General features: G+C 48.7%; 1 protein-coding gene across 5 annotated transcripts in view; it reads left to right on the top strand.

Annotated features, from left to right (window-relative positions):
- Positions 1–26,878, top strand: part of DAPK2 (death associated protein kinase 2) — a 118,754-nt gene that overhangs the window by 64,013 nt on the left and 27,863 nt on the right. For 4 of the 5 annotated variants that reach the window (XM_032864749.1, XM_032864752.1, XM_032864753.1 and 1 more), the window contains exons 3-4: positions 2,322–2,543; positions 11,268–11,406. In XM_032864749.1, the coding sequence (XP_032720640.1) occupies positions 2,322–2,543; positions 11,268–11,406 (361 nt within the window). The remainder of the gene's footprint in view (positions 1–2,321; positions 2,544–11,267; positions 11,407–26,878) is intronic. The other variant, XM_032864751.1, reaches the window with a different exon arrangement.

Below are 26,878 nucleotides of genomic sequence, written 5' to 3' on the forward strand. Positions count from 1 at the left end.
AAGGAGAAAACTCAACCAGGAAAAGCAGACACTCATTTGTTTTTTTTGAGATTTTGAGGAATTTTTAAGTCATGTCATATAGAAAAATGGCTCTGTTTCCCTCATAAGTCAGAGAGGGGGAGCTTTCTCAAGGTGACTTAGAAATATTTCTCTCAGCTTTACAAAAATTCTGTACCTCCACATCTATGTTCTGTGAGCTTAAACAAAATGCTTAAAATCCTTAAGCTTTGGTTTCCCCATCAGTCAGCTGGAAGGAGTGAGCCCTGTCTGCCCTGAGGGCTGCTGACGCCAGGCTCCTGAGATGTCTGAGAAAAGAAAAACATGGCCGTCCTGACATTGAGACTTACAGTTGCCTGGGACTGGAAGCTTTGTCAGGTGTTTGCTGCCTCCGACTGAGGGACCCAGTGTCCCTGAGGCCCAAAGTAGCTCCAGGGGACCAGCTGTGTTAGAGATCTCACTGACTGTGTTCACTCTGGCTTTGAGAGGCCTGGCTTCCCTCCACCTGCGTCAACCCCTAGTGTGTAGACAGCTAGGAGCCAATATTCAGGGCATAAATAGCTGAAACTTTAGAATTAGTAGACGTGTAATATAAATTTGGTTCCATAAAGCCATCCCTGCCCAGCCTAGACCAGCTCCCAGGACCTTCTCCTTCCCTAGAGCTTCCTCTGTATCTGTTGTCTGTGCCTTTGGTCCTTGCTCCTTATTCTGTCACACAGGGCCTGTCACAGAGCAGACACTCAGGCAGCACTGAGTGAATGGAGGATGAGGGGATGGAGAGTTACGGGAATATGTGTCTGGTGACGTCTCTAAGGTGGTTGCCATAGAATGCTATTTAAGTGTTGGCATATCTATTCCTTGCTTGCTCTACTTGACTTTTTTTTTTTTTTTTCCACTTAGGTTTATTTTGAAGGCTCTCTCACTGAGAATTATTCTAGGAATGGAGTGGTTCAGATGTGATGCTATTTTCTGAGGTTGAGGCAAATATCTGGAGAATTTCATTGTGCATAACTCTTACCCAGAGCCACTAAGAGAGTACATCCTGCCTGTGGAGTATGGTGCTCCCTTATTAAGCCATTAAACTGAACCTGAACACTTTCTGAGTTCTGTCTTAAGAAGTGGGTATTGTGGGTGAGAAAACATGGGGCACTTGTGGAAAATGATGGAAGAAGAGTGAGAGGACCCCAGAAGGGGGCGACCCCTGGGTAGTCTCCGGGGACTTAGAGCTGCCCACCTGCCTTGCCCATCTGAACTGAGATGGCGAACAGAAGGCTGCTGCCCTTCCCTGTCCTTGGAGCACTCAGAGAAGCTGGCTCAGGGCCACCTGCCATTGGGAGGGACACCATTTCATGGTTACTGTATTGGTTCTCAGAGCGAAGCATTTCTAGGCTCAAACCTGAAGGGCACTTAGCACGGTCTTGACTTCTATAACTACTTAGTGGCTTTGTGGACAGTGGGATGGGCCCCTGGCTTGGCCATTAACTTTGTGATGACCTCACACTTGTCGCTTGACCTCTCTTACGCAGCAGTTTTCTAACACTTTACAACTCTGTGGTCCCATTAGCTCTCTCACCATGGGGAGCTCCCACTTACTGTTATTAACAGTGTTAGACTGCCTCCATCCACCTGGCCTCCACTAATATTCCACCAACCCATCCAGCATGTCCTCTGGCCTTGTCCTTACTTTAAGGGCATCACCCTCATCTTGGCTCTGCTCCCTTACTGTAGACCTGCTTTGATCAGGTCATTGAGATTTTATTTGTTGGGAGGAGGTTGGGAACAAAGGTAGAATAAGAATATAGGGAATATGGAGATATCACAGTTATAAATGGATGAATTTGTACTTGTATCCAGATAAGGATGGAAATACATTAACTGTTACCTTTAGTATTTTGACCATGCCGATCTGATCTTTATGTTTTTCCTTTTTAAACTTTACATGACATAATACAAGCTTCTGGACCCTGTGGTTTTATCTAGTGGATACTGGACTCAGGTTCTGAGACTTAGGAATGATGAAGTTGTGTCATCCTCATCAAATCAGTAACCTTCCAGGGCCTCAGTGGTCACATCTGTACACTGGGAATGACAATACTAACATTCATTCCTAGTAAAGGTGAAGGATTCCTATGAACAAAAGGGAAGCCCAGGACCTGCCCCATCTCAGCCACGGTTAACAGGCAGGTGAGGATGCTGGCTGGTGGCATGATTTGTCCTACCCTTGCAGCATGACTCTGAATTAGTGTGGCCTGGGGGCTGGCAACTGGGTCAATTCCTGGATGGACATAGTAACAATCAGACTGTGCCGGTCTGTGTCCCCACAGCGGCCAGTTTGCCATTGTGAAGAAGTGCCGAGAGAAAAGCACAGGGCTGGAGTACGCGGCCAAGTTCATAAAAAAGCGGCAGAGCCGGGCCAGCCGGCGGGGCGTGAGCCGGGAAGAAATCGAGCGGGAGGTGAGCATCCTGCGGCAGGTGCTGCATCCCAACGTCATCACGCTGCACGATGTCTTCGAGAACCGCACCGACGTGGTGCTCATCCTGGAGCTGTGAGTGGGTGCCCGGGACCCCTGGTGGGGGCGGGTAGGGTGCTGGATGGTGCAGCCACAGGTCCCAGAGGTCAGTAGCAAGCGGATGAAGTCAACGGTGGGTTGTTTCCCTTGGTTACCGTCCCCCCTCCCCCTGCCGCCCTGCAATCTGGGTCAAAGTAGGTGGGTTTGCTGAGTAGTGGGGACAGGGCAAGAGTCTAGGTCTGGCTTTCATTGGACCCTGGGGATAAAAGGGAAGCAGTGGCTGGTGCTGGGGTCATTTCCTGGCTGGAGAGCTTAGGGGAGGACGTGGTTGGGGGGGGGCGGGGACGGTGGGGGATGGGGTGTAAGAAGGTGGTGGGAGGGAAGGAGAGGCAGTCTCGGAGGGGTCTTCTCTATGAGGAGGAGAGAAGCAGACATGCTCCAGGCTCCAGAGAGCCCTTCTCCAGCCCTCTCCTGAGGAAAAAATCTCCACATTTGTGCTGTTTGATGCCTTCATTATCCTAATAATAGCTGGTATCGAGAGCTCCCCACCCCCATGGTAAGCCAACTATTTGTCAGGTGCCTCATGTTTGCCGTCTTGTTCAGTCCTCACAGGCTCCTGAGGGAAGTGTCCTACTAGCCTGGAGGGCTTACTTTTTATTCACTGTACCGAGCACTTCTTTTACCTTACTTAATCTTCCTAACAATCTTAGCACACAGAAGCTCTTATTCTTCCCATTTTACAGACAAGAACACTGAGAGGCCAGATCACTTTTGACCCCAAAGCCAGAAAGAGGAGGGGCCAGGACCTGAGTCCACAGGCTTGTGTGGACAGCTATGAGTGTGAGGTGGAATGGCCTTATGCCGGCCTCGTGGGGGAAGATGTCACAGTCTGGTGATACCAAGACTCCAGGGGTTGGCCACCTGGTGTCCCTCCAGAGGTGTGGCCATGGAATGCGGAGATGGGACTCTGGCAGACAACAGAGTTTGAGCTGGACTGTGGCACAATGGCTGTGTCCAGTCAAGCAGCAAGACCCGTGTTGGGAATATTCTGAGCCTCACAGGCATCTATGCATCTGCCGGTTAACAGAGGGGTGGTGGCATTTGTTTTGGTAATCCCTGACTTTGTGACCTTAGGCCAGTCACCTCCCTCCTCTGAGCTTCAGCTTTCATCCATAACTGCAGCAGCCACCCTTCACCTGCCTACAAGTTGGATGGACCACCTGACATTTGAAATAATTCTAGTTTAAGAGCTAAACCCTTGTATTACCAGGATATAGATTTACATAGCAGATGGCCTTTTGCATACTCTTGCATTGGATGCTTAAATTATCCATCTCTCTGTTTAAATGCATAAAATCACTCGTGCTACTCCTTTCTCACTCGAGCGTCCTTCATGTCTCTCCCGTGGTCTTCTCAGCCAGTCACACTAGCTGGCAAATGCCACTGCTGACTCAGCAAGCCTGGGGGTGTCCTGCAGTTGTGGTCAGCCATGTGGACAGCCCGAGGTGTGGCATCCTACGGGGCTTAGGGGAAGCAGTTTGCACACTGGTTCCTAGTAGAGTGAGAAGCCCATCTCTGCTGGGAAGGCGAGGCCACTGCTTTAAAAAACTTTTCAGCATCTGAAAAGAAATTACATTCATAATCCTACCACCCAAACATAGCTATTTATGTTTTTCTGTGATTCCTCTCAGTCTTTATCTGTTTGTATACAATCATTGTAATTGTACAATTTTTTGGTCTACTTTCCCCCCTCAGCATAATTTCACAAAAAGGGTTTTTTCTTTTAACTGAGTGTATCATGTTTCATTGAATTACATACTTGTGTATCTTTATTGTTAGACATTTGGTTTTTATTTCCCAGCTTTTAACCATTACAGATTTTACGGCCATGAAACAACTTTCTTCTCATAATTTCCCACCTTTTTGTTTGTTTCTTTGTTTGTTTGTTTGAAATAATCCTTTCGGATCAGTCCCCAGGAAGGGGATCATTTTCATAAAATTAAATTTAATTAAATTAAATTAAAATTAAAGAATTTTATTCTTTAATTGCAGGGGAAATTGCCTGCTTCTCTCTGTTTGTAGAACCCTAAGAGTTGGGGTCTGGGATGCTCTTGAGATGTCTCTGTTTCTCCCAGCAAGGCTCCTGGTCTGTGACAGCTGTGTGCCCTCTTCTAGTGAGCTGTCACTGTCCATACCACCGGTTGTCACCAGCGTGAGCTGCCATGCTTGCTCAGTTCTGTGTACTTACAGTTTCTCTGTCTCCTCCTTTTCTTTCAGGCTGTCTCACTGCTCTCACTGGGGTCTGAGAGGGAGGATGTCCCGACAGAGAAAGGATTTTTGTGGGCTTTTTTGTGGTTGGACTTGGTTGGGCTGTTCAGCAGCCTTTGGCAGCCCGGTCCTCATGGTAACCTAATAGGTCAGTGGTTTTGCCCAGTGCTGGAACATGAGTATTAGTGCCTGCCTGTTCAGTTGAAATGGCAGGTTTTATGGATGGGTCTACCCCAATCCCACTGCCCCTCTCAGCAACTGTGGTCTGGTGCCTGGCACGCTCTGCTTTCTATTAAAGTGACCAGTTCTCGGGGCACCTGGGTGGCTCAGTGGGTTAAAGCCTCTGCCTTTGGCTCAGGTCATGATCCCAGGGTCCTGGGATCGAGCCCCACGTCGGTGGGGGGGTGGTCTCTGCTCAGCGGGGAGCCTGCTTCCTCCTCTCTCTCTGCCTGCTTCTCTGCCTACTTGTGATCTCCGCCTGTCAAATAAATAAATAAGTAAAATCTTTAAAAAAAAAAAAAAAGTGACCGGTTCTCAGAGGACATGCCCAGCCCTGATTTGAGTCCCTTTTAGCTGTTGTTCCCCCATCCATGACCTCCTTAGCAGCAGCTGCCTCCAGTTAGGACTGTTGAAGGCAAAGATGGGAGGGATTCGGTTTTACCATATAAGCTGACTTCTGTATACCATAAAGAATATTTTCAAAATCTCAGTAGATTAACTCATGTCATATGTGGAGTGTGTTCTGGAAAATGTAAGTCAGCCCTGGGAGGTTGGACAGGCCTTCCATCCAGGCCCCTGATGGCTCTGGTACCTCCCGGATCCCCAGCGAATGGAAAGCAAGACCCGGGCAGTTGCATTGGAGAGAACGACCCGGCAGAGCACCCCAGCGTGTCGGCAGTGCTTCCCAGTGCCCCAGATTGAGTGCTGTTTCCTGGGCCTGAGCAGCTCCAGCAGCATCCTTCCTCAGTCACTGCCCACGCAGGTCATTTTAGCGCACGTTCACGAAACAGTCAGAAAAGGGTTTCCAGCAGGCAAAACAACCTGCAAGGAGGGAGATCAACGGACCAGGAAGGGACTGATCCTGGGGATGCTGAGAGGATAGGACAAGAGGCTCAGACTATTAGGTTTTGCTTTTCATCTTTAAGCTAAGGAGCTTTGGGATGTGAGAGGAGAGACCTTTTGGGAGGAGACAGGGAGCTCCAAGGAAGAGGTTTGGGGACTGAGAAGCCCTTGTGAAAAGCTGTGTTAAGGGGAAAATGAACAAAACCTTGAGGAGAGCTGCCAGGGCACTGATGTGAGTGTCCCCAGCCTGGGTGTCCAGACTTGGACATTTACCGTGGTGACCTCCTCAGTCTTCCACCCTTCCAGGACTCTCGGGGGGAGTCTGAGGACCCCTGTGGCTATTCCCTCCTTTATGCGAAGGAGACCATGGGTTACCCGGTCTCCTGCCCAGATCACACCTTCAAATGGAGTGGCTGATAATTGTCTCCCAAAGTCCTCACCCAGCCTGGGCCTTCACATCGGTGGCTCTGGGTGACAGGACACATCCCCATTATCATGAGATTCTTTCACACTTAGGGAGCTTTCTATTTAAGGTAAGAAGGCTAGGATATGCCCGAGGCAGCAGCCTCACAGAACCCAGCAGGGGCTGGAAGGACAGAAACCAAGGGCCAGCAAGAGGGGACGCTGTGGATTTGAACATTGGCACAGGGCTCCGGACAGGTCTCTTGCCGATGCCACGGTGTCACTTCTGTATGATATGGAATATCCTATATCATGTTGAGAGTTTTAATGCTTTTTCCCCTTTGTTCTTTTACCCACCTACCTTCTATTGAATGCCTTTTTTACACAAGGTGCTGTGGAAGCAAAGATAACGTAGCTGGGGAGAGAGACAGACAGCTAACAATAGTGTGATATGAGGGATCGAAAGCGAGTGTGGCTGAACAGGGATGTCAGAGGACCGCCCACTACTTGGGGAGGCTTTGAGCTTTCCTCATGGCACTAAGTCAGGCTTTATAATGTGGAGACAGTGCGGTGAGAAAGACATGGTGGACTGGGGCTGAGAAGATCCGGCTCTGAATCCTGGTCATGTAATTTACTGTGTGACGTTGGGCAAGTCTCACTCTCTTGGGGCCTCTGTTTCTCATTTGAAATAATCAGGACAGAAGTTCCATCTACCCCTCTGGGGGGATGTGAGTTTCAAGGGAGAGAATGCTCAGGGGAAGCACAGGTGGCAAACTTTGAGTAGACTTGGAGTCAAATGCCCTTCCACCACCGGCACACCTGACGATGATATGGTGTGTGGTATTTACTTCCAGGACTTCATCAAGGGTCTCATAGCACTTGTCCAACCCTATAGCAAGATTCCCCACTCCCGGGGGCCATAGGCTGGATTTTTTTTCTCATTCCTGTATTTTTTTTTCTTTTTACTCTTTTTTTTTTTTTAATTTGTTTTTTAAAAAATATTTTATTTATTCATTTGACAGAGAGAGAGAGATCACAAGTAGGCAGAGAGGCAGGTAGAGAGAGAAGAGAAAGCAGGCTCCCTCCCTGTTGAGCAGAGAGCCCAATGCGGGGCTCAGTCCCAGGACCCCAAGATCATGACCTGAGCCGAAGTCAGAGGCTTAACCCACTGAGCCACCCGGGCACCCCATCCTCATTCCTGTTTTGCAAGAAGAAAAGCCAGGCCCAGGGGCTCTCCCGTGCCATACCCTCAGGGGAAGTTTGGATCTATGTTAGGGAAGGATTGGGACCACCGTCCTGGCCCTTTGACTGGACTCAGGGTTACTCCTTCAGCAGCTAAGAGGGGGCTCCACTTTCCAGCACCTGCCCAGGAGGGGGTAGGGCAGAGAATGGCCTCACCCCCAAGACACTTGGAGAAATAGTGCACCAGCCTCATCCCAACACTGAGGCAGCCACCTCAGGCTGTGCCCAGCTGAGGGAGTAGAGGGGCAGTGCGGCTATAGCAGCCGACAAGTTCTCAGGCGCCATCTCACTGGCGCCTCTCTCAGGCTCTCTTCACCCCTTTACCACCACCCCCACTTTCTCTAAATATTGACTCAGCATCTCTTATGCCAGAAAGATGAGGACCTGATTATGGCTCCTGCCCTTGAGAAGCTCACACCCCAGCAGGAACAGGGTCTTCTTTTTGACATTCATCTGTCTGCCAGGAGGAGATATTTTTAACCCCATTTGACAGATGAGAGAAGACTAAGGTGGAGAGTGACGTGCTAGGCAGCCACAGAACCAGCGCGCCAGCAGGCATGCCCCTCACCTCCAAGGCTGGCCAGGACCCAGGGATTTCCTGCCACATACATGCCCTGTACGCATCCCCCCACTCCCGCCCCTGTCTCTGGGCCTTTGCTCATTTACCATACTCCCCCGGCCAGGCCCTCCCCAAGCCTCACTGCATCCCCAGCGCCTTCTCCCACACTAACCACATGTGACAAACAATAACTCATGGCGGAAGCCCTGCTGGTGGAGTGCTGACACATGCTGGTCACTGGGCTGAGTGCCTTCCTTATCGCACCAGCCCATTTGCTCTTCAGAACGAGGTGAGCATGTAGACATCCTCATTACCCCCAGTCCCTGACAGGCATGGTTGAGAGGGTTAGGGCAGCTCCTCTACAGCCACATGTTCATCCGAGGAGATGGTGTTGGACAGTGGCTGGGGCCTGGACATGGCCTTGACCGCACGCTCCCCTGCTGAGAGACCTTGCATGGCCACTTCCCTCCTGTGGGCCTCGGTTTCCTCATCTGTTATGGAGGAACTGCCAGGTGATGATGGTCATAATGTGGGAGGGCAGCTGAAGGAGATCCCAGAGTCTGCCCCCACCCCCCACTGTGGAAGTTTACTGCTAACTTCTGATTATAGTGGATTTCAAATACACAAAAGTAGAGAGAAAAATGTAAGGAACGCTCATATGCCCATCACCCAGCTTCGAATGATCAACGTTTTGCCATTCTTGTTTTATATAAAACTCCTACTCCCCCACCTGCCCCTACCCCAGCTGATTGTTTGCTGGAATATTGTACAGCAACTCTCAGACAAAATGTCACTTTACATATAAACACTCTAGTGTGCATCTCTCATTGATGACAGTTTTTTAAAATGTGGCCATCGTGTATCTATCCCATGACAGAATTATCCAGTCGGGCCTCAGGACCACCGAGGCTATCTATGCTCCAGTCCATAGTGATGTTTCTCTGATTGACCCAGAGATATCTTTTTATGGTTGTTTTATTTGAATTAGCATCCAAATGAGGTCTGCACACTGCATCTGGTTCTTTTGTCTCTTCTGTCTCATTTCTCCTGTAGCAGTTCTCCTTCCCCTTCTTCCTTGATGCTATTGATTTGTTGGAAAAAACTAGGTCATTTGTCCCGTTGATTGTCTCACAGCCTGGATTTGGCTTATTCCTTCCTCATGCTGTTAGTCAACTTGTTCCTCTATGTCTTGCATTTCCTGTAACCTAATGGCTAGATCTAAAGGAGATAACCTCCGTATTGGCACAGTTCAAGAGAAATATAATATGAACCATATATGTGATTTGAGATTTTCTACTAGCCACCTTGAATAATAAGTAAAAAGAAATAGGTGAATTAATTTTTATCATTTTTTATTTACTCCTATATATATATAAAATATCATTTTAATATGTAATCGATATAAAAATCATTAATGAGATATTTCACATTCTTTTTTCCATATTCCATCTACAAAACTTAGTGTGTTTTTTACACTTACAGCACATTTAGCTCATTCTCAATGTAATGGTTAGCGTGAAATACGATCCTATCAAAACAATAAAGTTGTGTTTGGAGTAAACTATTTTATACCCCTTCAGTTTTTGAATCAAAATGATTTCAAATGAAATAAAATTTAAAATTCAGTTCCTCTCAGATGCTCAGTAGCCACATGTGACTAGTGGCTATATTGGACAGTGTTCATAGAGCACATTTCCATCCCAGCAGAAAGTTCTGTTAGCTAGCACGGAGCGAGAGGCTGATGCAGAGGTGGGTGTGAGATAACGTCATGGGTGTTGCTGTATATTTGTTCTTGGTACCCCATCGTATCCAGGGGTTCTGTTTTTCGTGACGCTGAGATTGAAGAGTGGTTCCGTGGGTGCTTCTGGACATTTTTAAAGAAAGGAGAAAAAGGACATTTTGGTGCTCTTTGTTTAGGATGAACTCGGCAGTAGGGAATAAGTGAGTCCCCAAATTGGGACAGAAGCCATTCTGGCCATTTAAGAATCATCTGAGGACATTCAGTATGATGGAGTGGTTGAAAGTCATCCTGCCTGGGTTTGAATCCTGACTGCCACTTACTAGCTCTGTGACCTTGGGCCTCTGTTTTTTCAAACACAGAGACTGAGCGTCTGTTTTTTTAAGTAGGAAATACTAGTTCTTAGCTTGTAAGGTATTGTGATGGTTAAATGAGATAATATGCCTTAAGTATACATTATGCACAGAGTAAGTATTCAATAAATATGAATTACTAGTGTTATTTTTTTTATTGTAAAAATATAGGTTCCAAGGCTTAGGGGCTGGAGAATCTAATTTGTTAGGGTCTGTGGTAGGACCTGGGATCTGCATTTAAAGCAGGTTTCCCAGGTGATCCTGAGTTCTTGGACACTTCAGTCCAGATCTCTTCCTAATATCTTTCCCTGGGATGACCCTTGGGTCTGTCCCAGCCCCAGAGAAGCACATCCTGGCTGGATACCCTAGCATCCATCAGAGGACAAACAAACCCAGTAGAGCTATCAGATTTAGTGAATAAGAATCCCCTATTTTATCTGGCAACCCCAAATCCCTAATTCTGATAATACTGTAAACTAGGCAGGAGTGGGGGGGTGGGGGAGAAAAAAAACACTGTAAACTAGTATTTACAGGGGAGGTTGTTTTTGCTCTGTGGGCCTCCATTCTTGTCATATCTACCATAAGGTGCAAGAGAGGGGAGGGTGAGGACAAGAGTAACATGGTCAGGTTTTTAAATGGGTCTAGAACCCATGCCTAGATTCCCTTGAGCTTTGAGGAGGCCATCTTTTGTAAAATGAAAGGGCTCAGGAGCCGTCTTTCTCAATCTGCTCATCCTGCAGGTAAGGAAACCAAGATCTGCCTGAAGGGGGAAAGTGAATTGCCCAAGGTCAGTGGCAGAGCTGGACTAAAACCTGGGCCTCCAGTTTCTGGCCCAGCATATGTTCCTCTTTGTCACTGCACAGCACTGTTTCTGTCCTCTGTCCCCTGTCATGGGTTGGGGAGAGGTAATACCAAGGGTAACCCGAGATCCTTCTGGTGACTCTCTAAGAGCAGTTCCTGCCCTTGTGATCCAAAGGGAAGAATGCAGTGAATGGAAGCAAAATTGGTTCCTGGTGCTGGCTAGACAGAACCCCAGAGATGGGTGAGGTGATCCTGCCATATGTCCAAATGGTGGGGGTCATGGTTAGGAGCTGCACCCATGGCCCGGCCCCCACCCCACCACCGGTGTCTTGCAGAGTGTCAGGAGGAGAGCTCTTTGACTTCCTGGCCCAGAAGGAGTCGCTGAGTGAGGAAGAGGCCACCAGCTTCATCAAGCAAATCCTGGATGGTGTGAACTACCTTCATGCCAAGAAAATTGCTCACTTTGATCTCAAGGTCAGTGAGGGGATGTGGGAGAAGAATCGTCTTAGGAAGAACGGGCCCTGTCCCTTCTGACATTACTGCTAGGAAGGGATCAGCGCCCCTTTGGCCATCCTCCCTCAACTCGCCATGGAAAACTCTGAGCATCTAAGAAAAATACGATGCCTCAGGAGGCGTCCCTCGGTTTCATTTTGCATTATCAGGCTTTTTTCACAGAGGGGCTGGCTGCAAGAAGCTGCTTCTTCAGACCACAGGTACCTTATCTCTTTCAGACAGTAGTAGGTGGTGTGTCATTTTTAAATAGTAGACCACTGACAGGAAACGTGAAACCAAACACGTGTCACAAGGCTGGACTCTTCAGTAACCAAGAACTAACTCAGGAAGAGGCAGAAGTGTTAGCGTTCAGGTGAGCACTGCCGAGGTTGGCTGGCTGTCTGGGCCCCGCACAGCCTCCGGGGCCCCTGGCCCAGAGGTCATCAGTCTTGGAGCCTAGGGACCGCTAGCTGCCCTCCCTGTTCCCATCTTCTAACGTGGCCACAAAGCTGCTTCCAAGGGGCACTGATCATTTGTGGTAAGTGGTATTCAGGGTTGAGAAAGTTCACTGTGACCACATAGGAGCTCAGAAAGCAAGAATGTGGTCAAAGTAGAAGGATCAGTTCCTGTAGTAACTGAGCTCAGTTTAGTGGACTGATGAGCCTTTACAGACCCCCGAAGCATAAAGATCCTCTAACCCGGGATCAGAGAGACCTTTTTACCTGGGGGGGGGTGGGGGGAAGACCCGTTCAGTTTTCTATCCAGAAAGTCCTATTGTGTTTCAAGCATTGTGCCATGTGCCTAGGTATTTCTACAGATACACAAACCAACTAAGGACCTGTCCAGGCTCAGTTCCTCTTTTCTAGGAAACCTAGTATAGGAGACAGGAAAGAAACTCAACAACTCTTAAGTGCTGCGATAGGAGGAAGTATAGGGAAGCTGGGGAGCTCAAAGGAGAGGGCATCTGAGTCAGACTGAGGTATCCCAGAGGGTTCCTGGAAGAGGTGATATTTGAGTTGAGTTTAGAAGGACTGGCAGGTTGTACTACTGGGTATTTACCCCAAAGATACAGATGTAGTGAAAAGAAGGGCCATCTGTACCCCAATGTTTATAGCAGCAATGGCCACGGTCACCAAACTGTGGAAAGAACCAAGATGCCCTTCAACGGACGAATGGATAAGGAAGATATGGTCCATATACACTATGGAGTCTTATGCCTCCATCAGAAAGGATGAACATACAACTTTTGTAGCAACATGGACAGGACTGGAAAAGATTATGCTGAGTGAAATAAGTCAAGCAGAGAAAGTCAATTATCATATGGTTTCACTTATTTGTGGAGCATAACAAATAGCATGGAGGACAAGGGGAGATGGAGAGGAGAAGGGAGTTGAGGGAAATTGGAAGGGGAGGTGAACCATGAGAGACTATGGATTCTGAAAAACAATCTGAGGTTTTTGAAGGGGCGGGGGGTGGGAGGTTGGGGGATCCAGGTGGTGGGTATTGGAGAGGGCACGGATTGCATGGAGCACTGGGTGTGGTGCAAAAATAATGAATACTGTTACGCTGGAAAAATAAAAAATAATAAATAAATAAATAAATAAATAAATAAATAAACAAACAAAAGAAGGACTGGCAGGGGTTACCAAAGGGGAAGGGTCTTCGGAGGAAGAGAGGCTAGCAGTGTACATGGTCTGGAAAGAGCACAGTGTGTTCAGGAAAGTACAGGCAAAGAGTAGATGTTCTGAATGACTGAATGAACAAGCCAGGAGGAGAGCAGAAGGCAGACACAAGGGTGTGAGAGCTAAACCAAAGAGGTTGAACTTTACCCTGAGGGATACAGAATAGGGAGTGGGGTGGGGGGGAACATGGAGGTGAGATGAGCGGATGTGTGTTTCGAAGGATCTCTCTCTGGCTGAAAGGTTGGATAGAATGGGGACACCTGGAGGCTGGGGGCCTAGCTGGGAGGCTAGTGCCCTAATCTGGTGAGGGTGTGGCCTGAGCGGGCCTTTGGCCTTCGGAGTGGTAACACTCTGAGTGGGAAACCGTCTACTTGGATTGCTCTTGTGTCTCCCTCCTGAAAGTACTGAGGAGAGTTAACTTGTTGTTTTCTGTGTCTTTACTGCTTCCAGGAGCCTGGCCTCACTCTTTGTCTTTTCTCTACCAGGTCTGGTAGAGGTAGGAGGAGTTATAATCCCATAGGTACCATGACGGTAGCCCCTTCATGCTGTTTAACTTGCTTGTGTGCAGGGCTCCTGGGTGGCTCAGTCATTAAGCATCTGCCTTCGGCTCAGGTCATGATCCCCCACATGGGGCTCCCTGCTCCGTGGAAAGCCTGCTTCTCCCTCTCCCAGTCCCCCTGCTTGTGTTCCCTCGCTCACTGTCTCTCTCTCTGTCAAATAAATAAATAAAAGAAGAAGAAGAAGAGGAGGAAGGAGAAGAGGAAGAAGAAGAAGAGGAAGAAGGAGAAGAGGAAGAAGAAGAAGAGGAAGAAGAAGAAAAGAAAAGTCTTTAACTTGCTTGTGTGGCTGCTGTGGGGAGGGGAGTGTTGGCTTGGAGGCGGCCAGGCCGGGGTTTGGTCTTCATTCTGCTGGATACCAGGATACCCCTGAGCCTCAGTCGTTCAGCTTCAACGCAGGTAATAATCCCCACCTGGCACAGTTGCCGCAGGGGTTAAAGAGAAGCTGAGTTAGCGGACTCCCCGGTAGCACTCTGTAATAGTACCTGCCATTGTTATTTCCCCTCCCAGCAGAGAGGAAAAGAAAACACAACTCTTGTTACAGGATTTTGGGCCCATCAGACTAGGAAAACAGGCCTGCTAATGCAGTTCTCAACTGCCCAGCAGAGAGCTGAGATTGAAGGCTGCTGGGGCATGTCTGGCTCCTGGGCTCAGTCTGGCTGCTTTCCACCACCTAGAGACAGTCTGGGTTGCCTCAGATGTGCGCAGGGCGAGGCTGCTGCTAACCCCTATCTTGGCCTCCTGTCCTTAGAGCTGTGCAGACGCCGAGCCTTCTGGCCCCTCCGCCCCATCTGTGGTCTCTTGGCCCAGGCCCAGCTGAGCAACTCCAGGAAGTGATGAGTAGCTGTGTTACCTCATGATGGGGTAGACATCCCTGGAGCCAGAATGTGGGTAGGCGTGCCCCCGGCTGGAACTTTCCACCAGCTAGAGGGGATGATGTAGAAAGTCCAGCTGGTAGCTTGGGGTTGGGTGGGGGGTGGTTCCATGTTGTTTCCCACCATCTAAAAATCATTTTTCACAGATATATTTTTCTTCCTGATTTTCATTCTCTTTGAGGTGCCTCTGCTTTCCTCAACACTTGTATTCTCTTACTCCTCACCAAGTGAGTCAGGCTAGTCTTGTGGTCCCACGAACACAGCCACCCTGTTGTCTCCAGGCCCCTACCTGTGACCTGTTCTCCACGCTCACCTTCTAGCTTGAAGGGGCAGATGATGGAGGAGGGGCAGCTCAACGGCCTCTGGAATACGAATGGCTTCTCCTGGGACTGCTAGCCAGTTAGCTCCTCCTGTTCAGTCACGGTGCTAGAGAGGCTAGAGAGGTGAGGCCCCATTCCCGGCTCCATGTCAAAGCTGACATGCTCCCAGCCTTGTGGCAGAGAACAATAAATGTACCAATTACCATATGATAAGCAGTCTTGGGAAAACAGATCAAGGCAGGCTGCTGCCCAGAAATTTGTAATGGGTCGGTCCTTGTCATCTGTAGGATAAATGAACCCATTGTCAGCATGACATTCAGGTCTGATTCTGACCTCATCTACCTTCCCCAACCCCCCCACCCCCTCCAAAACTCTAGCCCCAGGCAACAAGATGACAGATCCCTATTCTGGCCTCTCTCCTCCTTTGTTCATGCTGTTCCCATCCAGGAAGCTGCTGCTCCTCCTTTTCTCTGGCCATAGACTTCCTTCCTGCTTGCCCTTCTAGGCCCAGCAGAAGCACCACTTCCTCTGGGAAGCCTTTCCCATCCCTGCTACCTCCCAAACCATAACTTAGAATGAACCTGCCTCTCTGATTCTGTTGCCCTTTGTACAGCCTTCTGCTGGGAGTATCTGTCGCTCTCACTCACTTTCTGCTGCTCATATCTAGCACCGTCGCTGACACATGAAGAATTAATGAGTAAATAAAGGGATGAATGCCTTGGTAAGACCAGATGTGTCATGGCCCTTTCATGTCACCTGGAAAATGCAAGAGAGGCTACAGGCAGGTTTTAGTCCCATGATGTGAACATTTATTGAGGGACTTTCATATGCCCAGGAGTAGAGTGTCAAACATCAGTGCAATAGGGCACCTGCTTTCCAAGGGCCCACTGTCTACTAGGAGATGGCCATGGTGGGACTCAGGGGGGAGGCCACCTTCTGAAATGAAAGCTAACCATGACTCTCACCAGCAAAATCTCACTTCCAGGGGTAAGTGTTCTGACTCAGCAGAGGGAATACCATGCCAGTGTGTGTTGTAAATATACCCCAGAAAGGCCCATTGATGTGGGTGGTTGTAGGTGGTGAAGGTAGATGATGTTGCCCTGTGTTTGCCTGGATGGAAGGAACCCTAGGGCTGACTGCCCCTCAGTACCACCTAGCACCTGGTGTGCCTTCAGACATGGCGTCTGCATGGTGGCTTACCCTCAGTACTGCCCGGAAACCTCACCCTGGCATGCCATCCCAGCACAAATGAAGGTCTTGTAGAGGGCAGGTTTGTGTGGTTTTGTGTTTATTTTAGATTTGGGAGTTTCCCTTCTGAGTATGGGTGTGTCTCCCCTACACCCCAAACCAGCTGGAGAATTCAAAAATGGAAGGTCGTATTTTCAGCAAAAAGAACACGCCATGAGGATTGAATGAAATTATATGCAAGCCAGGAACCTAGAACTCTCATGGGGCTTTTGGTTTATATAAATAGCATTAAGAAGTGAATTTTGAATTTGTAAACAAAGTACCCAAAATCCAAATTCCTCAATGCTCTGATCATCCTTTGAGCTATATTTTACGTTCGTGACTTGATGGGGTCTGCTCGTCAAGCTTTCATAGGAATGATAATAATATTTTGAATGTTTATGGCACTTTCTAGAATATAGCATGCTTATACATTTGTTCTCTCATTTGATCCTTATGGCCATGCATGGAGGTACAAAGTATTGTCCCTTTTTTTTTTTTTTTTACACACAAGGCAATTGAGATTCAGAAAGGTTAAATAACTTGTCCAGGATAACACAGGTATTAAGTGACAGAGCTGGGGCTTGAACTCAGCCAATGAGGAAACACTAAGCCAAGCTGGGTGCCACGAGCTTTTCTTTCCCCAGATTCTGAACAGCATAAATTTCTGACTTCCTTGGGCCATGCCTCTGACATATTATCAATCCAAAGGTCTGTACTATGCCATGCATTTCTCCTTCACACAGTTAATTTCTCATCTGGTTACATTGTTTATTTCTAATAAGTTATTCCTCATATTTTAAAAAATGTATATTTTATTAGTTGCTATACAATGTGCATGCATTTGAAAGTAGAACTTATAAGAAGGAGGCTGTTTCCATACCAAAACCTGGTAGCATGAAGCAAAGGCGAGTCATGGCAGAGATTTCACCGTCGGGATTGAGCACAGTGAGATTGTGAAGATGCAGGCCAGACCACGGTCAGTCAAAGCAGACCACGGAAGGCTTTTTCCCTCAAAATTTTTTATTATGAAAATATATCAGAAAAATTGGAAGAATACAATGACCACCATTACACCTTTCTCCTAGATTCGACATGGAGGCACATTTGCTTTACCTCCTTCTCTCTTTAAAAAAGAAAAATGTGTATTTATATAAAAGTATTTTTATATATGTATATCTACACACAGACATGTACACATAGTACAGGTATACTTTTAAAATTAAAAACATTTTGGGGCGCCTGGGTGGCTCAGTGGGTTAAAGCCTTTGCCTTTGGCTCAGGTCATGATCTCAGGGTCCTGGGATCGAGCCCCACATCGTGTTCTCTGCTCAGTGGGGAGCCTGCTTCCCTCTCTCTCTGCCTGCCTCTCTGCCTACTTGTGATATCTCTCTGTCAAATAAATAAATAAAATCTTTAAAAAAATTAAAAACATTTTAAATAAAAAATTAAAATAAAAAATATATGTGATTTTTAAAAACGTTGGTATAATTTGAAAGAAAATTCTAGCCATCCTGACATTTCACTCTCAGTATTTCTATAGGCATCTCCCAAGATTCAGGTCAGGCTCCTACCAACCTACTACCATTATCACACTTAAGAAAATTAATAATTGGTAGAAGACCTTTCATGAATGGATGCAGATGATTTTATTTCTGATTTTGAAAGAAAATTCTGGCAGTGCAGAGAGGATAGCTGGGAGAGAGTAGGCCAGTAATGACAAGAACATGGGAAAGGGATGACCCAAAGGTACCCCTTAGCATTTTTTAACTGAAGGATGGTCTTTTATGCTGTCATAAAGTAGTAGCTCATAGAAGACACAGAAACTTGCAAAGAAGTTACCCATAGACTTTCTACTCCAAAACAACCATTGTTAACAGTTGGTCTATTTTCTCCAGCTTTTTGAACAGGTGTGTGTATGTGTTCATTTTAGGATGCTTGTAACTATACTACTTTTACAATTTTCTCTTATGCTTTTTTCTACTTTACATTTTAACCCGAGGAGCCCACATGTGCTCTAAAGTATTTTACTTTGCTGTAGGAACTTTTATACAAGTCTTTTCTGATTGCCTTACCTTCTCGGTGCATTTTGAGGGGCAGACCTTGTTTCCTGTTCCTCAGATGCCAATCTTAGCTTGTGCCCCAGCCTCAGAGTGTACCTCTTGGGCCCCTTCATCGCAACCCCATGCATCAGACTGAGCCTAGAGCCCTAGAAATAAATGTTGGCTGCATTTTCCACTCTTGCCAGGCCCCCTTAGGGTAACCCCGGAAGGAGTGAACTGAGGAAACTGAACTTCTAAATAGTGGAGGGAAAGTACAAAATGTGGCAAATAGTAAGCTACGGAGAGGCATAATTAAGAGTTGAGGGGCATCTGGCTGGCTCAGCTGGTGGAGCGTGTAGCTCTTGACATCAGGCTTGTGAGTTGGAGCCCTACGTTGGGGGTAGAGATTACTTAAAAAACAAAACAAAACAAAACAAAACAACAAAAACCTTTAAGAAAACAAAAATGAGGGGCGCCTGGGTGGCTCAGTCCTTAGGCATCTGCCTTTGGCTCTGGTTGTGATCCTGGGGTCCTGGGATCGAGGCCTGCATTAGGCTCCCTGCTTGGCGGGAGGCCTGCTTCTCCCTCTCTCACTCCCCCGCTTGTGTTCCCTCTCTCGCTGTGTCTCTCTGTCAAATAAATAAATAAAATCTTAAAAAAAAAGAAAGAAAGAAAGAAAACAAAAAATGAAAGAGTTGAAATACAGATACTTTGCAACAGGAAGCATTAAGCCAACCAGGTGACTCTTACGAGATACAGCAGGGGGCTGCATGGTGAAGTAGAAAGAGGAGAAGATTGGGGGTTGAGCATCTCCTAGCCTGAGGTTCTGTGCAGTAGTATTCTGGTAACAGCCAGATCTCCAGAAATCAAGTGTATGGACACACACACACACACACACACACACACACACACATCATGAATTTTATGATGTAAAGGTTTGTAACACAACCTACAAACAATAAAAATATATGATACTTTTTTTGGTAAATCCCAGAGAGCCAATTTTCTCATACATTTCCTTTGGGTTCTGCCAAACTCTTGTATCAAGAGCCAACCTAGGGATGCAGTTGACACCCGAGTGTAATTCTGACCAGAATGTTGGTTGATATTTTTGCCTACAAAATTTAACAAAATTTAACAAGTAGGGTGAAAATGAAACAATGAAGACATGTGTTAGAACTTTGCTCATTTGTCAATGACTGGAATGACTTCTTGGCTGGATTAGATAATAGTTTCCGAATACTAAAAAAATATGTCCTGTTTCTGTGCTATTCACAAAACAACAGCTACATACATGGCACCCTTTTAAGTTTCAGCTACATTATTAAGTGATCTTCTCCAGCACGTCTTAAGTCTAGAATCAAAAAGATAATAAATCAGGTTCTGATCTGTAGTGTCTGCCACTTTCCATGGTGTCAATATCCCCCCCACCCCGGCCCACAATTTCAATGTATCAACGTTCCACTGACCAGAGTTTGGAAGAGGGGAACAGTAGCATAGCCTTATTTAGGATTTCCCCAATTCAGATATAAGGGACAGAGATCACCTCCAAAACACAGAGAATACTAGAATATGATTTAAAAAATTAGGAAGCAATGACTTTTAAGTATTGTTTTTCATCTGACTTATTTCAATATCAGTTTATAAAATTTAATTTTAATATTAAAATAATATAGTTAATGTGGCTCTCTTTATCAGCCGGCTCACACAGTTCCTGGGCTGTCATGGGCCAGTAGGCACCAGCTCCAGTACCTCCCTGGCTCTCTGAGCCTTTGCCCACAACGTGAGAGCGCTTTGTAAACAGGATCGTGTTATATGCAGGCTGACTGTTGTCAGTGGTGTAGTAACAACAATGGCAGCTGGTGGTTACTGGGCACCTTGAAAACATGAAGACTCCTGTCTGAGTGCTGGGCATGTGTTTACCATTTAACCCATGCAGCCACCTGTGAGGGAGGGTCTGCTGTCATGCGCATTTTATAGAAAGAAGAGGTTACTTGAGGGCTCCTAGAACCTTACCACAGTAATATTCCCGTTTTGCAGACCAAGGGCCAAGGCTCAGAGAGGTGAGTACCTCACCAAGGGCAATACAGCTAGCTCAGGGCAGAGTGGGATTCTAACGTGTGTCTGTCAGACGCCGGCGTCCTCTTCAGCACTGGTTTCCCAAACATGGCGCCGTCTGCTTCAGACTTCCTTGGAGAGCTTACTTTACAAAACCAACACTGGACCCTCACTCCTGGTGAACTGATTTCCCCAGTTTGGTGTTGTTAACGCAGTCCCCCAGGGGATTCCAGTGGGCAACTAGCTCAGAAGGGGACCCCTCAAAGCACAGCTTGGGGGCTCAGAATGTCTTGACTTAGGTCCAGTTTCCTCACTGGTTAGATGGGGACACCAACCATCCACAGCTTGGTGGCTGTGAGGATCCAACAAGGTGATGTGTGGGGAAAGCCCACCCCAAATGTTAGTTTGGCACAAACCATAGGGCCAACATTGCTAGTTGGCCCAAGGCCCAAAGCCAGTGGTCCGGAATGCCCTTGGAAGTGAATTTTTATTTCTCTCCATGTCACAGAGCCTAGGGACAGAGTAGGTAGCTAGAGTAGGTTTTCCCTTCTGCTTTACCAGACAGGTTTGGGCTCTGCTCTTCACTCAGTGACCTTGGGAATTTCTTGACCTCTGTGAGCTGCTCTGCAGCTTGATGGGACTTAATGTATCTCTGAGGGCCCTTGCAGCTTCAACACTGTGAGCAGTGTAGGGGTGACATGGGAGTGAGGATGCATGGGCGGTCAGAACCATGCAGCAGCGTTCCTAGAGGAGGAGGCCATGAGTGTGTGGCCAGAAGCTGTGGTTTAACAAATGCAAGTACGAGGGGCACCTGGGTGGCTCAGTGGGTTAAAGCCTTTGCCTTCGGATCAGGTCATGATCCCGGGGTCCTGGGATTGAACCCCACATCAGGCTTTCTGCTCTGCAGTGAGCCTGCTTCCCCCTCTCTCTCTGCCTGCCTCTCTGCCAACTTGTGATCTCTCTCTGTCAAATAAATAAATAAAATCTTAAAAAAAAAAAAATCCAAATGCGACCGAGTTTGGGGTCCTTTCCGAAGCCGCTTCTGTGGGTTTTCTGGGAAATAACATGGAGCTAGGATAGGAAGCTGCTGAGGCACCAGAGCCAAGGTGGACATGCCCACTTGGGCAGCAGGCAGGGGTGACCCCAGCAGGCTCCCTTGCATCAACTAGAGGAAGGAGGTGACAGAAGAGACGGGAGAGCACACAGGATCTGGAGTCTGCCAGAGCTTGAACCTTAGCTGCACTACTTATTACTGAGGCACCTTGAGCAAGTGCTTAACCTCTGTGAGCCTCAGTTACTTCATCTGTAAAATGGGGGTGATTATAGTACCTGCCTTGGACAGTGAGAATCAAATGAGTATGAATGCTTTGGAAACTAAATGCTATAGGCTGTGCTATACAGAAACCCTAGGCTGGGTGCTTTTAGGAACACAGAGCATGCAAAACAGGCCTGCTCTCTGCAACTGGGCAATCTGGTCGGGAAGGTGGGACGAACACCCAGGCTCTTGGCCTTACTGGGGCCGTGGGGTGAGGTTGCTGCACACGTGTGAAGGTGGGAGAAGGAAGGAGCACTAGGCTGGCTATTTAGATGATACTTGCTGGGGGAGACAGAATTTTGGCTGAGAAGGAAGGCAGATGATAAAGACCCTCGTTCTGGGAAGAAGAGACATGGCCAAGGAAATAATCACCGAGGGAATGCTAACAGCTACCGGTCACTTTATAGGTCCTGTTTGATCCTCTTGGTAACCCTCGTGAGGTAGTTGGATCATCATTACTAATTAATGGGTGAGCAACCTGCAGCTGCCCACCTGGGAAAGTCATAAGTGACTTTCCCAGTGTCAGACTGGTAAATGGCCAAACTGGGATTGGAACCCAGGTTCCAAGGCTCTTAGCCATTATCTATCTTGATTGCCTAAAAGCAGAAGGTGCAAGAGATGCATATGTGACTGTGCTAGTTGTTCATTCGGGCAGGAAATATTTCCCAAGCACGCAGGAATTGCAATGCTAGCCACTTTTGGGTGCAAGGGGTAGAAATGAGAGGCAGGACCCCTGTCCTTCTCCTGGGGCTTCAGAACGGTGGGGAGAGGACACACAAGGAATTATAGTGCAGTTGATTTGCCGCCAGAGGTGTGTCAGGTTAACAGGCAGGTGCTGGGGGGAAACAACTAGTTGGAGGTATTGGAGGGGAGGGGGTCATGGAACTTGTTCCGGAATTAATGTGTCAGAGCTGGCAGTGGGGACCGGTAGAAGCTCGTGAGGAAGGCCATTCCAGCAGAGCTAACTGCAGGGTGGTGTAAGGGTGATTAGGAGGTTGGTTGGGATGTGGTGGAGGGGTGAGTTTCCAGAGGTAGGAGAGCCTTGACTGCCAGATGGAGGGGACCTTGTGCATGGGCCACACTGGAGGCTTGTGGGAAGAGGCTGACTGTGGTCTCATCTATAGGGTGCCAGGGGAAGAGTTTGCTGCATCTCCATGGAAACCTACTCCTAGAGGCTGGGCAGCAGGCATCCTTGCTGGCTCAGGTTGCCCAGCACTTCCTGGGGCCATGCTCCACATTTGCAATGAAGGTTCATAAGCAGCTTCCTTGTCTGGCCGGTACCCCGCTTGGCTGAGCTAAGCAGCCTCGCCCAGTGACAGGCATGTGGAGAAGACACTGGGCGGGGGTCAACAGACTTGGGCTCTCCTTCTCGCTCAGTGACCTTGGCAGTTTCTTGACCTCTGTGAGCTGCTCTGCAGCATGATGGGACTTAATGATCTCTGAGGGCCCTTGCAGCTTCAACACTGTGAACAGTGTAGGGGTGACATGGGGGTGAGGATGTGTGGGACAGGAGGCAGGTCAGGGAGAGGGCATATTCTACAGTGGTGCACAGGTGATTCAGCAGGGATTCAGTAAGTTTCCTGGGGATGACTATTGTCATTGCTCCATCCCAGAGAGGAACGAATGGACATAGCCACCATTACTTGAAATCTTGCTGGGCATGGATCCTTCCATGGACCATCTCTCTGGATCTTTAGAACAGTCCTATGCCATGGAGGTATTGTCCCATTTTACAGACGGGGAACCAAGGCTGCAAGAGGTCCATTGACTTTGACCAGGTTTCACTGTGAGTGACAGAGCTGAGATTTGAACCTAGACCCGCCTGACTCTAAGCTCAAGCCTTTTGCACCTTACTGTATAGCCCCCGAGGTTGCCTTCCTCCTGTAGAGGCTCTTGGACATGCTATACTGGACGGGGGAGGGGGGCATCACCCACTCACATGGGTCCTGCCTGGAGGACCAGCTTCCGGTTTAGTGCCATAGCAGGCACCTCTGATCAAATCCACTGGGACACGGTGGGGCATGTTGAGCCTCTCCCACAGCTGCCTGCCTCCTGGGCTGAGCTGGGTGGGTTTGTTTTGACAGGTGAGGGCAGTTTCGCCTCATGGTAGCAACTCCACAAGCCCTGTGCTGGGCAGTGGTGGCACCTGTAGGAATCCCTCCTTGTAGCCATGCTTTGGAGGTGATGTCAAGTGTGTGGGTAGTATTTGGTCAAAGCAAATAAAGCTGGAGAAGGACAGATGGATAGGATCATACTACCCCAGAGGGCAGCCTGGCTTAGACCCAGCAGTCTGTGGTCACAGTGGCCTCTTCTTCCTTCCTGACCCGGAGACAGGAGACCTGAGACTTTCGTATGTCCTACTTGGGGCCCAGAGGAGTGGGAATTTGCCCAACCAGCTCGAGATGTTGTGCCACCTTGCAACTGCAGAGGCTAGAGCTCGAAGGGGCTCTAGATCTCATCCAGCGTCTAGTTTAGAACTGGGGGTGCTGAGGCCCAGAGAGAGGAAGTGGCATGCTTCAGTTCACATGGCCTTGTATGGTGGAGGTGAACCCGGAATTTCCCAGTACGCAGGCCCGGGATCTTTTCTAGTGCCCTACCCTGTTTGGGAAGGGGGAAGCAGAGAAGCTGAGAAAAAGCCCTTGGGGGAGCTGCTGCTTTGCTGGCCCTCAGGCTACCCTTGGGGATCCTCCCTCAGTCATGGTCCCTCCTGACCCAGCCCTACAGCGGCCCCGTGGGGAGGAGTGCCCTAGGGCATCCCCCTAAGGGTGGTGGAGGACTTCCACAGGGCAGAAAGAGAAGGACCGCTAACTCCCACTTCTTTCAGTGCATGTCAGCATATTTCAGGGGCATGTGCAGGGCACAAGATACCATAGGGGACGCCAAGAAACTTAGCACTGATCTGAAATTTCCCAGGGAGGCCACCACCCGGGAGAGCAGCGATGTCCCAATATGAGAGACAGCCTACAACTGAGGACCACTCGCTCATAAGCATTGTCAGCGCCAAGGGGGTTAGAGCCCAAGGTCAGGGGCCGCTTCATTGAAGAGTAAGGCAGTAGAAGGAGGCAGGGTCGAGGCATAGTCCCTGAAAGTGTGAAGAGGAGTAGGAAAGGCATTCCAGGCAAGGGGAAAAGCCCGAGCAAAGGATGGAACCAAGCTGTCTCCCTGGGTGTGGTAGTAGCCACCTGGAGGGGAAAGGGGGCAGGTGCAAGGAAATGAGGGGCAATGAGGCTGGGAAGGTGGCATGGAACCCTCAGTGCAGAGCCTCATTGCCTCAAATATCAGGCAGGGCATTTGAGCTTTCTCTCCTGGTCAGTGGGACCACTGAAGGTAGTTAACCAAATTGGGTGATGTGGTGGCAAGCGGGGCCTGGACTGCCTGGGAAACCCACCCCGAGACTCTGCCATTATGAGGTGTTGGACCTTGGGCCAGTGCTTTAGCCCCCTGAGCCTCTGTTTCGTCATCTGTGAAGTGGGGATGTTGACAGTGCCTACCCCTGAGAGCGGTTGCAAAGATGATGTGGAGCTATTGTTCGCTGCTTGCCTTGGAAATTGTTCAGAAGATGTCAGCCCCTGCCTTGCCTCCTGGGTGGCATCAGGTTGGGTTCATGGAGGCTGGGATAGCAAGAAGGAAGCCCTTCCGAAAGCAAGAGGAGCTACAGATATAGGAGCTATTTTCCTGTTTACTCCCAGTCAGGGCAGGTCTGAACCTAAAAGTACATTTGGTCCAAATGGGCCAGGGTGTGAGTGATGGAGGGCAGAACGGGGGTCCAGGGCCTGCCCACCCAGCAGAACATTCCCGCTGTGCCAGGGTACAAGGCTGCCCTAGGTTGCCAGGCCCAAGCAGCATTCCCACTGCTCCCTGGGAGAGATTCCCAGGGCACTTGAGCCCCAGGGAAGGGAGATCCTTTCCTCTATTGTTAGGAATAGAAGTTTTGCAGTTCAACAGATAGAGGTTTAAGCCTTATCTTCACAAGTCAGTCTTTTGGTCTTTGTTTCTCTTTCTGAAACCGAGGAATGATGGCATCCACTGCATAAGATGGGGGGGGGGAGGGTTCGATGAGGTGTAAAGTGTGTCATGTGCTTGGTTAGCACAGTGCAGCCAAATGACAGCTGTCCTCACTCCCTGGACATTTACTGAGCACCTGGTGGATGCCAGGCTCTGTAGCAAGGGGAGGAACAAAACTCTCAGGAAGCTTGTAGCTCGGTGTGGGGAGACAGAGAAGTAAGCTGTCACCTTGAGACGGGGGAAGAGACGCTAGAATTGGGGAGGCACGGGGTGTTATGGGGACGGGGGGGGTGGAATGTGTGCGCCCACGTGTCGGCCTTCTGGAGGAGAGACTATTTTTACTGAAATGTGAAGAGGAAATAAAGCAGGTTGGGGATTGGGACTGTGCAGGAAGAATGTTCCAAGTGGGGGTGAAGTCACCTGCTGTGTGTTAGGTTCTCAGGGTGGACAAGAACTTGTGAGGCCAGGTAGTACTTGGGTGAGAAAACGTGGCCTGGCCCTGAGGTTTTCACAAGCCGGTGGAGAGGTTGTTTCTCCGGACTTTGGGTCGCAGAGGTGAGAGGCCATAAGGGAAGGATGCTTCTCACCTCTCAGAGCAGTGCTGCCTGGGAGAATTCAGCCTCACATGGTTCTTCCTTCTTCCGTGATGTTCCCCACCCTGTTCCTGCTGCTCCATAATTCTGGGGGTCATCTCTGGGGGTCTGGCATGACTGCATTTGTCCGCTGCAGCTCCCGTCCCCATGTAGCGTGGGCTGCGGCCTGAGCACACTGTTCATCAGGAAGCCTCGGGCCCTGACCCTCAGTCCCAGAGACAAGCCTCAGGGCCATTGCCTGGAAAGAAGGGGAAGTTAGCAATAATGTGATTAAAGAATATGGTGGAATGGGGGGAGGAGAAGTCCCCGCCCCCACCCGCCGGGGTGATGGTGGGCAGTGGGGAGGGCACAGCTCCCTGAATGGGGTTCCAGGACACTTGGAGTCCATGCGCAGCCATTGGAGGGCTATATTGGGGGTACTGGAGTGGGGCCATCTGTCCGGGTCCTATTTCCTGACCTCCCCTGTCCCTACTCTCCTTTCTGCAGGGCCAAAGACCCTGCTTTGCCTTGGGAAAGGACTTTGACACATTTTCAAAAATAAAGTGGAGAGAAATCTCCAGAGGGGAAAAAGGATAAACAAGCTTAAAAAAAAAAAAAAAAAAGCAAAAGGGAATGTATTATTTATTTTCAAAGTCAGGGGAGGCTTCAGCCAGCCTCCTCGAGTGAAAGTTTCCAGCCACTCTGACATGAGGTCTCAGAGACTTTGGGGAGCCAGGAAGTTTGGGATGTGGCACCTGGACTGTCTTCCAGCCAGACTGAGAATCAGTTCGGCTAACAGTT

Source organism: Lontra canadensis, unplaced genomic scaffold, assembly GCF_010015895.1.
Source record: "Lontra canadensis isolate GAN:19392208 unplaced genomic scaffold, GSC_riverotter_1.0 scaffold28, whole genome shotgun sequence".
NCBI classification, from domain to species: domain Eukaryota; kingdom Metazoa; phylum Chordata; class Mammalia; order Carnivora; family Mustelidae; genus Lontra; species Lontra canadensis.